General features: G+C 37.8%; 1 protein-coding gene and 1 long non-coding RNA gene across 2 annotated transcripts; one reads left to right on the top strand and one right to left on the bottom strand.

Moving 5' to 3' along the window:
* Positions 1–1,048: 1,048 nt before the first annotated feature.
* LOC121756533 (probable pectin methylesterase CGR3) lies at positions 1,049–4,402 on the bottom strand. The gene is made up of 6 exons (XM_042152097.1): positions 4,090–4,402; positions 3,915–3,954; positions 3,360–3,398; positions 2,233–2,607; positions 1,612–1,667; positions 1,049–1,263 (listed from the first exon to the last, which is right to left on the bottom strand). Exons 1-6 carry the CDS (start codon positions 4,210–4,212, stop codon positions 1,111–1,113), a joined length of 786 nt encoding a protein of 261 aa, XP_042008031.1. The 5' UTR covers positions 4,213–4,402; the 3' UTR covers positions 1,049–1,110.
* Positions 4,403–11,461: 7,059 nt separating this feature from the next.
* On the top strand, positions 11,462–12,356 carry LOC121755128. The gene is made up of 3 exons (XR_006040639.1): positions 11,462–11,526; positions 11,602–11,786; positions 11,872–12,356. It is a non-coding gene; the product is annotated as an uncharacterized LOC121755128 (long non-coding RNA).

Below are 12,356 nucleotides of genomic sequence, written 5' to 3'. Positions count from 1 at the left end.
GTGTGGGTCCCACTATGCATTTTAGAACTATTTGGAATGAATTGAAACTTTGATATTTAAGGCTGTAGAGGCATTCTACTGATATATAAATAGTTTGGATAAAAACTAGTAATATGTGTCATTGAAATTAAGTTGAATTGGTCAATTGGACATCTTATACCACTAATTAAGTTGAATATTGGGGTTGTGTTTGTAGAAAAACGTACAATTTGTGTTTGTTTTTAATTCATTTTGGTGTGTTTTTTGTCAACATATATGATGTTTAAAATTCTTCTACTAAAACCAACTTGAATACTAGCTCCTACTTTTATCCTTGCTTCTATCAGGTTCTCATGGTTCAAAAGTGGATCTAGTTATTTGATCCACATTTGAATATCTCAACTCGTATTTTGTTAATATTAGGATCACATGAGCCATGTCACCTCCGAGAGCACATTCAACTCGGGCAATGAGTCTGTTTTGATACCATGTTAAAATGTTATAATCGCTAGGTACTTGGGTTTTTTTTTTCTTTTTTTATAAAAATCATACAAGACTAATAATGGTTCTCATTTACCTATATAATAGTGATTATTCAAACCCACGACGTATTGATTTGATTTGAAAAGGAAACGTCTCACCACAAAGTTGTTTAAATTGATCGTTTTCTACTTTACACTTTTATGTGGAACAACTCATACGTACGTGAATATTTCAGCACATGACGCTAGACAAGTTAATCGATTCACTTTGCATCAAAATCTTGAGCTGCAAGAAACAATCTCCCTCCCAATTATACATTTCATATTTGAAAATGAACTTATGATTTAATCAGATATGAAGTAAGAAATGTTTGGGAATTATACTTCAACTCTTTCCAATGTACTAAATTGCACTCCAATAAAAGGAGATGAAATGGAGTTTCATCAGTGCAGAGTGGCTGAATAGAGGCAGTAGTTTTATAGGTTTAGCTATCAAAGTTCTATTTCCCCATATATTGTATTAATAAAAGAATAGTAATGACCCTATTTTGGGATGAAACAAAAATGAGACAAAATTTGTGGATTTCTTTCTGAACTATTCAACATTTACTTGATATATATGCAGAGACATTCTACACCTAGTAGGACATCATCGGTAAGACTTGAGATGAAATATTTGGCAATTTGAGGTGAATGATCTCTTTGCTGCAGCTTGCTCAAACTTCTTTGTTGCAGCTTCGTTCTCCTCTAGGCTCATCTGAAGAAAATATCTTATCCACCATGTCGAACTCCTTGACTTAGCCTATTAGCAAAACATAAGGAAATGGCCTTAATTTGCATGCAAAATAATGTGTACTTTATGAGCAAAATATTAGGATAACATATTTCCCAGAATGATATCTCTGAGGAGATTAGGTGTTTGGCAAGAACATCAAGCAAGCTCCCATTATCGGAGCTCAGATTTGAAATCCCGAGCATCCAATTACGGAGAAGGTTGAATGTTTCTTGCCTACTCCGGTTGGCCATATTTAATACTACTTGATATATTGTTCTCAACAGCCAAAAACCAAATGGAAGTTCTGCAGTATCCTTGAGCAAGAAAGGGTGAAGTTAAAATGGATGAAAAAATCGTGAGATAAAGATAACTTACAGAACGTCCATATCTGGCTTTATCAACAGACTTTGCTTTTTGTTTGCTCGGATACCCTACAAGTTTACAGTAAGGTAGTTAATATACAAGGCCCATGGAAGCAGTAACAGCCATAAAAAGGATGGCTTGAGCAACATGAGGAAAATAAAGAAGTATAGCCCAGTGCGAAAATGCAAGTTGAACATGTATGTTAATACATCTAAGCCAAGGTGATTGAGTCCTCTGCTACCTTTAGTGGCCAAAAACTTGAAGTCACAACAAGGTAGTTCCATAAATCAATGCAAGTGATCAGTACTTGCCAAGCTACTATCTTCCAATGAATAACGGCCGAAGTTGGCTTTTCCCAATGGGTAATCACCATCATTGTAGGGAAATGACATAAGCAAGAATTTGTTTGTTGTGAACAGAACCCAATCTAGTTGGTTAAAATAATAGGTTGTACAAGCCATGCATAAATCAATAACCGGTAGTCCAGATTAGTTTTCGTCATGTATGATGCCTTCTATGAGGATTTTTGGCTGTAAATTTGGAGATAAAATGAAATAGACTAAATCCCATAAATTCAGCTAACAAAAAGAATTTCAATAAAGCTTGTAAAGAAACATGGCATTAACTACTTACTCGTGAATATGACCAGACCATCAGATGATAGCCTTGTTAATGCAGGCAGGCTCCTGTTGAGATATCTCGGAGACAAGTAATCCAACGCATCCGACACAATGACAAGAGGAAATGATTTTGCCTTGTAGGGAAGAGGAAATTTGATATCAGCCACACGAACAAGGCCTTTGTGCACCAGTCTCTTGCATGCCTCATCAGCATCTTCAACATCATAAGGTTCCACACCAAAAGCTTCAGTGCCTTCCTCCTTTATCAATCTTGAAACAACAAAACAAGTCTCTGGACCAACATGCAATACCTTGAGCATAATGTCACCATATACTTTTTTTAGAATCGGAATGGCACGTTCAACTTCTCCAGTGCATGAAATATCTCCTGCATGTAGAACATGATGATGAACCCCAAGATAAATGTCAGCATGCGCACCAACCATCTATTCTCATCGTTAAGCATGTAAGTGAAATCTGTCAACCAAAAAAATAAATATATGCATCCATGTTCTGAGGGAAGCTACGGTGGTCCAGAAGTGCTACCTCTTGTTTTATTGCAAAACCCTTCATAGATGTGTTATTTTAGGAAATAATATATGCAGACGAGTCAAAATGTAATGAGAGTATTTTAGATTAGATAGGGAAGACTCAAAGAATTTTTAAAAAGTTAAATAAACATTGACTGTTCTGGAGCTCTATATGATGCAAGTTTTCTCCTAAATCAGCAGGCAATCTCATAAAGAAACTAATAGCATGCCAATCAAGTACAACAAGTAAATAATAACCGGGCATATTGTACCTGAGAAATATTTTCAACTGAAAAAAAGGTACTAATTTGATGTGATAAATCATGTAAACTGCTAAATAGAAGTCTCTATTCATGAACACTGAAATTTCATGAAGCCTCTGCCCCAAAAATCAGTATTCCTTTCTCAACAAGAAACAGAACAAAGTAACCTAGACCATGTACCATTTATATTCAAATATTTCTCCATCATAGTGAACTATGGATCCACCATCATGAAACAGGTTATAGACAACAAAAGAATCAGAACTTAAGCCCCATTTATATGCACAAGATTTAAGATTGCTCAGTTTACAAGATTCGATAAAATAAAGAGCTCTCAGTACAATTACCTTCCACACGATTCAGAGCTTTAGGATTTCCAAAACCACCTATCAGGAAATCATTTCCTTTCAGTCAAAGCATAAAGTATAAAACACACTGGTCGACATCATAGCATAGTAGCACAAAAAGCACCATGAAGTATCTCAAGTTGTTCAAATATAACACGGTAAACCAAAAGTGAGAAAACTATTACTACTACCATGCTAGTCATTTGGAACACACAAAACAGTTTATCTTCTAATATTTGAAAATCTTTGCTCTCTTACATTCGCCAATATCAGATTGAATCATATAAGCATTTCTCTTCACGTCGTCACATCACATCCAATATATAAGAGCAAAATGATATACACCACTACTCAAATTTGCAGACAATTTATAGCAATAAAAATATCAGAGAAATTCAAAAGCATTTCAGAGCAAACCTCCTACATCTATGCATTGATTATCAACTACTACTACATACATTGTCAACATCCCCAATCTACACGAATTTGATTTCACTTAAAAGCAATTCCAGCTAAACACAAGCAATTAATTTTTCTTCAAAAAACAATTCGAACCTTGGCCGCGATATAGATAACCAATCACAAACAATGCCCCCTGCAAAATTGAGATCAAGCTGAACAAGTCAAGCAAGGAGCGCGTTCAGGTTCAATTTCGCCAATCAGAATCCGCTTCATTCAAAAACAAATTGAATCACAACACACACACGCACAGATATAGAAATGAATATACCAGAATGAGCGCAATCGACAAATAAGAAGGAGAACGGGATCTGGATTGCAACGAAGACGATGATAGAACTGCTCCAGTCTCAGATATGCGCCGAGAGGGATTAATCGGCCTTCTAGCTGCCATTTCTTTGTCAAGCTAGAGTTGATGTGTGTGTAGATTTTTGTGGAAAAAAATTTCTTCAAAAATGAAAATTGAATCGCTGCAGTGTGTGAGAAGTGATGGAAGATTGATCAAATTAATTAATAAAAAAATTAAAATTTACGTAACTATATGATAATCATCACTTATTTTGTGTATATGATACTATAATTATCCCTTAATTAATGACACGGGTACAAAAACAATGATGAAGCCGACACAAATTTAGTGATAATTATATCTTATATGGAGTACCAAATATATCATTATTTTAATTATACTATAAGTTTAAAGATTGTATAAATACTACTCCATAAAGTTCCCATACCAACTTTTTCATACGAATTTTAATTGAGTTTTTTTTTGCAATAAATTTTCAACCAAACTATAAAACCACAAAAAAGTCATAAATTATACTCCTATTTATTCACTTCACCATCGTTAGTGAGAAGGAATGTTCTTCCGACATTTTAACTTCCAATTTTTTTCATGATGGAATTCAATTATCAAAGAAAGATATAAAGGATTAAGTAAATAATTGACACGTGAGTTCTTGAGAGGTCGTTATCTATCTCTGGGATTTTAAGTACCAAATAAAATACACAAAAATTTAAAAACTTGGGTCCAGAGTGTCCACTATAAGGTGGACACGCCCAATAGCCTTGCCCCAGTTTTTTGTCCATAGCCCCAATTTTGTGTCCATAGCCCCAAAATTTTGTGTCCGGCACTATAGTGTACACATCCAATAGCCCCCAAATTTTATAATCAACTTTCATTTTATAATGTTTCAAGTATTTATGTATAAATTTATCGAGCTATACGTAATTAGAAGAAGCCGACTATACGAATAATTGGAAGCCGACTATAACAAATTCATGTCTTTTTCCTTTTCCTTTTTTTTGATTATTATTCAAAGAATTAAATCTCCCATACACTACAGTGCTACAGTGTGATTTCGTCGCCAATTCTCACTTCTCTCTCCATTCGGTTGCAATCTCCTTGGCAGCAGAAACCGCTGCGGCCTCCCTCCCCCACTATAGGCGCCGCGCCTATAGCCCCCCCGCTGCGTCCTCGCCCCGCACCCGGCTATCGAGCGTCCGCCGCCTCCCTCCCCCTTCGCCGCGTCCGCCCCCGGGGCGGACACCCTTCCCACTATAAGCCGCCCCGCTTTCGCCCCAAACGCGGCGTCCGCCGCGTCCTCATTATAGTGGACACTCTTAGATAGTAACGTTTCTTAGATGAGCCAAGAGTGGGCCTAAATGGCTAATTTACAATATACTACTATATACGCATGCATTGTTTGAATGTAACTGAAAAAATAATTCACATTGTTCACTATAACTGAAATAATTTTATACAGAATCAATGATAGATGTAGGTGGACTTGGAGGATCGACTGACCCAATGCCAACCATGAGGGTTGTAAATTATCATTAAATTTGGACTTTGGAGTTGATGCCGAGTCAAAGTGCGACAACTCCAGCCCACCATTTAGGGTTATGATTCGCTTTTATCTTTCGGTCATCATTCATTGCAAGCTAAACTCGTGATACCACTTTTACATTCTGACACCGTCAATGACCTAATTTAGTGTCTGATCTTACAAATTATGTTAAGTGCATCCGCCACTATGCAGAATAATCTATAGTAGGTGAGTTACACATCAAGATTATTTGAAATGTTACATATAAATTACTAATCCTATATATCATCGTCTGAAATTGCCCAAAATTAATTTGAGGGTGTTCATTTGTTTGAGATTGGTCTAAGACAACCCTATATGAAACATGAGGAAGGCCAAAACTCATAAGTTAAGACTAATCATACATGACATTGTCAAAGCATCATTAACGCAGCGGGTCGGACCGGAGTTGGGTCCCGGCCCGCGTCACGCGGCGTTGGAGAAGAGCATTTTGCAGCCTAGGCCGGTCCCAGGGACGCGCCCGGGGTCCGGCTCGGCTCAGGGTTAAGTGTATCGGGATGGGCCGCAACGCGGTCCGGCCCAGCGTTAATTGGTGTTCGGGCCGGACGGGCCGCAGCTTCAAAATATATATATTTTTTGAAATTCGAAAATTTATCTATAAATACCACTCAATCCATTTTCATATCCATTCAACTTCATTTCCCTCCCTTAGGGGTGAGCAAAAAAACCGGAAACCGAATATCCGAACCGAATCAAATCGAAAATTTGAAATTCGGTTCGGTTATTTCGGTTTTTCTATTCGGTTCAGTTTTGAAAATATAAAAATTTCTGTTTTTCGGTTCGGCTCGGTTCGGTTCGGGCGAAGAAAAAAACCAAAAAACCGAATAACCCAATTTATTTAATATAAATATAATAAAATATATATATATAACTCTAACCCTAAAAAAATTTCTGCATCCATTCCCAATCTGCCTCTCCGCCTCCATTCTCAATTTCTCCACCTCCATTCTCAATTCTCAATCTCTCTTCCTCCACTCTCAACTCCGGTTTCCACTCTAAGTTTCTAACCCTAAAGGCTAAATCTCACGAGCTCTAAGCCTCCAACCCGTCGCCTATCTCTGTTCCAACCCATCGTCTCCAGCCATCCACACCGTCTCCGCCCTCCAGCAGTGCAGCTGTGCTTCAGCCATCTGCGCCGCCTTTGGCCGTGCTCCAGCCATCCACGCTGTCTTCAGAAGAAGGTAAAATCTCAAACTTATCTATTTCTTCACAGTTCACAAATTAGTGTTCAAAATTAAAATACTTCTAATGTTATTGTGTTTAGGCATTAATGTGTTCTTCAGACGATAAGTATTTGGATCTGTTCTTTTAGGAACCATAAAAGAAGATAAGACAGACAAACTTTGATATTTAAAAATGATATTGCAAGTATTGAAGCTGAATTCATATGCTTAAATTAAGTGTTATGATATTTAAAAATTGGATGCTCCCTTAATCATCCAGATCTGCTGCCCCAGATTCAATTTTTTTTTATTCTTATTTTCTCAATCTATCTATTGTTAGTAGCATTTCCAGTTTTCTTATACATTCATATATTCTATGCTTCATTGTACTTAACTTATGGCATTATTTTGTATTTCAGATTTTACAAAGTTGATTCAACGCTTATGATAAAAATTATGGCGAAAAGATATGGCCAAAGCTCATCCTGTGGAACAAAGAAGATTGAAGACTTGGGAATGGATTTACATTGTTAATTTGTTATAATATGTTGTAAATTAATTAGATATCATGAAACTTTATTTTTATTACGTTTTGGTGGATGTTATTTATGTTACTATGATTTTTTGTGTTATTTTTTATTTTAAGTTTTTAGGCTTTTTAAAATTGCACAAAATTTCGGTTTTTCAGTTTATTTCAGTTTTTTAAGTTCGGTTTTCGGTTTTTCGGTTTTCAGTTCGGTTTAATTTTAGCCTAAATTCGGTTTTTTCGGTTTCGGTTCGGTTTGGGTGAAAAACCGAACCGAAACCCGAATGCACACCCCTACCCTCCCTAAAATTTGAAAAAATATCTCATCGTCAAAGAGCAATCGAAGCTCAAATGGCCCGAATGTTAGACGCGGCGATGCCGGCAATCCAAGAAGAAATCAACAACGAAGTGGAACGCTACCAAACTGTTGTTCAAGCGTGGAACGAACAACACGTCTGGGTACCATGTACTCGGATGTATATCCACCGAGACCGTGAACAAGCTGGTTTGCGGCTTGTTCATGCGCATCGTCAACGCAGTTGTAGCTCGTGACTCGTATTTCAAGCAAACCACCGATGTTGTGGCCGGCAAAGTATATCGACTTTGCAGAAATGCACATCTTCCATACGTCAACTCGCTTATGGAACTACTTCAGATATGTTCGATGAGTATCTCCATGTAAGCGAGCATACTGGACGGGATTGCCTAGCTAAATTCTGTCGGGCAACCATCGAAGCATTCAAGGATACATACTTGAGAAAGCCAACGACCGACGACGTTAGGAAGTTGGTGAACATGCACGAGCGGACGCAAGGCTTCCCGGGGATGCTGGGAAGTATCGACTGTATGCACTGGCAGTGGAAGAATTGTCCAACGGCTTGGAGGGGACAATCCACTAGCGGGCACAAGGGCACACATCCCACGATTGTGTTGGAGGCCGTTGCCGACCAACGATTGTGGATCTGGCATGCCTACTTTGGTATCGCTGGGTCGAACAACAACCTCAATGTGTTGAACGAGTCTCCATTGTTCAACGACTTGTGTGTCGGGCGAGCGCCGAACGTAGAGTTCACGACCAACCACCATCGGTATAGTATGGGGTACTATCTGGCAGACGGGATCTACCCTCGATTGCCCGTGTTCGTGAAGACTATCACATGTCCGATAACGGATCGGAGGGCATTGTTTGCCGAAAAGCAAGAGGTGGCTCGGAAAGATGTGGAGCGTGCATTCGGAGTCCTCCAAGCACGGTGGGCTATTGTGAAGGGAGCGGCCCCGTGGTTGGCAGCGTCCACTAATCGCCGACATCATGTATACATGTATCATAATGCATAACATGATCGTTGACGACGAGGAAGAAAATGTCACTTTGTGGAGCGACGATCTGCTCTCCAGCACCGGGAGTAACCACATTGTCACCGCTCCACCCGTGCAGGGCGTTCCTCCCGACATCCGCAATGTCATGGCCTGTTCAGCTGCGATGCGCCAAGAAGAACTACACACTCGCCTACACGCCGATCTAATTGAAGAGATTTGGACACGCTCCAACGTTTTCCAGCATTGACGTTATGTTTTAATGTTTTTTTTTATATTTTTAATTTTCTATGTTGTAATTTTGAATTTCAGAATGAAGAACAACTTTTCCGTGTTTTAAATTTTTCAGCGTATTTTTATTTCACGCGTAAAATAGTTGTAGATTGTGAATAGTGCAATTTAATAGTTGTGGCCTGGGATGGGGCCTACAGTGTTAGAACAGTTGTGCCCTAAAACTCAAATTTATGGGAATGATAACGTGAAGGGGACTTAGGGCATTGGGATAGGGTTAATGATGCTCTCAGGATATTAAATTACTAACCATGTTTGGTCTATCTAATCGACACATTCATGACACATAATCTTGTCCAATATAACTGAACAAAAGACAAATTCACTTATCTAATGTGTATACGTTTTCAAATATATATGGCGGGGTTACGCAAAATCCATGAAAATGAAACCCCATAAGCTCAAATCCCTATCTTTCTTGATCCAATAAACTGAAAACAATTCAAGAAATGTCACAACTTTTTAGCAGGCATTTTGAAAAAAAATCCTTTTTATTCTTTTCTTCTTGTTATCATTCCTTTTCTCATCATTCCCATATTTTGCAGCTGTCTTCCTTGATTTTTCTCTCCATGTATAATGACTCATAAATCTAGGACACATTGAAAAGGTTGTTTCCCTTTTGGAGGGTTGTTTTCACACTTCATCTTTTGCAGAACACCCTTTTGTCTTGAAACTTCAATCATTGAAGTAATTGAATCTAATCATTTTTTTTTCTTTTTATATTCTTGTTCATTCTTTACTCTCCTAAATCCCCCCCTTTAAAGAGTTGAGTTTGTTCCCTTCTCTCTCTAGCTTTCTCTCCCTCAAAAAAGTTCAATGGCATGCATGAAATTCAAATATCTGCTGGCTTTATTACTAACTTTGAGTCCACTCCATTTCATGGTTGAAGGTAAGTAAACTTATAAGTTATTTGTACTACATTTTTACCAAACACTTGGCTAATTAGTGTGATATGCTATTTGTTATTGCATTTTTCAGGAAGACAAATCTCCAAACTGTCTAATGATCTCACAATGGTATGGTTTCTTGAAATATTTACAGCAAGAGTTTGAAATTTAGTAGTAAAAATTATTTTGTATAATGAATTGGTTATGCATATATGCAGAAAATAAGTGAAGAAAAGGTACTCAAAATGAGACCATTGATAGGATCAAAGCCTCCAAGATGTGATGGTAAAAAATGTAAATCTTGTGGAAATTGCGAGGCAGTTCAGGTTCCAATTGTGACACCAAAGAAAATCATGTTCCAAAAACAATTATATTCTCCAAGAATTAATATTATAGCATATTCGAGAGGAGATTATATTTCGAATTATAAGCCAATGTGTTGGAAATGTAAATGTGGAGATTTATATTTCAACCCTGGAGAGGCCTAAGAAATCCAAAATCTATAATTTCTGTAATTTAATTATGTTTATCGAGCATATCATTTATAAGGTTATTATATATACCGAACTCAATCTCATTGCAAAATACAGAATCAAAAGGCGGATGATTTTTTTAGATAGCATGGAAGTCATTTTGAGTTTGTTTTTTAGTTCGTTTTAGAAAAGATAACTTGAAACGATATAAAATAACCTCCATGTTTTTAAAAGCAGCATATCATATGCTAAAACGAATTGAAAATGACATTTGTGTTGTCAAAAAATGACAGTTATGCGTTTTGCAATAAGACGTGGTTTAGTTTTAATCATAATTCTAAATACGCACATTTCATGTGTAATTTTTCAAATGTGATATTCGTCTTGTGTTCTTTGTAAATTATTTCAGAAAATTGTGATTTTCTTTTTCCTTTTTAAAAGTACTCCAAAGACTACAATAATTACCTAGGCAATTAAAAGTTAGAACTACAATTGAGGTCCCATAATAAATATATGCTATTTGCCGACACATTTAAAATGCCTTTATCCCCACTCCATCTCATTAAAATCTCTCAAACTACCAACTTTTTCACATCCACTCATTTTTTTTTAACTTTCCTTCTCAAACCAATCTCTAGTAATCTTGAAAAGGGTCTAGCCACAAAAGTTAGATTACAAATATATCCAAAGATAATGTTCCCATTATTCAAGAATCAATGCTTATTACACTTTTGCAAGTGACATGATTCCTTTGTTTTCTTTATATATTTGACTCTCTACACTCAGGCCCGTCCCTTGGCCCGTGCTGCCTGTGCGACCGCACAGGGCCCCCAATTTTCAGGGGCCTCTGAAATATTTCAGCCCATATACATGTATTCCTATTTTTTCAACCCAACAAAGCTATTTCTCTTGTATAGCAACGCCCAGGCCTTTTTCTAGCACCGTGACTCCAATTCTGATCGGTTTCTTTTCCCGGTCGTAGACCTGGGAGCCGCCTGTTCGTGTTCGGTGTTCCTCATCGACAAACGCCGCAACAGGGACCAGCTCACCAGAGCCATCGTTGATCGCTTCTGCAGCGCCTGCCATCGTCGGCCATTGCGATTGGGAGCAGCGCAAACGCATCAATTTGTTCAACGAGACGACGATCATCCCATCAGGGCAGGTACGTTCTGCTCTCTCCATACCTCTTTTTCTAATCTGTTGCAAATTTATAGAACGAAGCTTTTCTAAATTGAAGCTATTGAAGTCATATTTGTGTTCTACAATGACACAAGATAGACTGAATGATTTGGCCATAATCGCACTCGAGAGTGAGATGTTGGAGAAGATTGCATATGAGAACATCGTCGAAGATTTCATTTCAAAGAACACCAAAAGAATGATGTTGTTCAAGTAAAGACTATGCAATCGAGGTTCGAAATGGTATATTTATTTAATTATCATATAGCTTTAAAATGCATTGTCTTTTTTTCTATAGTGGTAGGCCTCATTTTAGATTTTTGCACAGGGCCTCTGATTTTGTCGGGATGGCCCTGTCTACACTCTATAAGCATTGGTGAGTTTGCCATGCATCGAAATTTGAGAGCTAAAGGGCTTGAAGGTGAAGCATGTCATTCGCATATTTTTTGCTTGTGGCCATTTGTGTGTGGCTTCTTTACAATATCAAGAATCCACGAGACATGAAGAACGATGAGAAAATCGGGAGGAAGGAGCTGAGGCCGCGGATGGATGGGGTTGAGAGAGGCAGAGGCGAAGAAGTGGAGAGTGGAGAGCGCGATGGCGAAGAGATGGATGAATGGGAGAAGGAGAGGAGCGGAGAGGTTCGAGTTGAGGTAGAAGTAGAGCATGATCAAATGCAAGATCTCATTGATGAAGACGACAAGGATTAATTTTTGGGATTTTCATGAAAAAAGAAGAGGTGGATTGATGAATATTGTATGATTTGAAGGCAACCAAAAATGCAACTTTTTTTAGAGGTGTGTATAGTACAAA

This window comes from Salvia splendens, chromosome 11 (assembly GCF_004379255.2).
Source record: "Salvia splendens isolate huo1 chromosome 11, SspV2, whole genome shotgun sequence".
NCBI lineage: Eukaryota > Viridiplantae > Streptophyta > Magnoliopsida > Lamiales > Lamiaceae > Salvia > Salvia splendens.
Note: the sequence above shows the minus strand (reverse complement) of the source record. Positions and strands in the feature narration are given on the sequence as shown.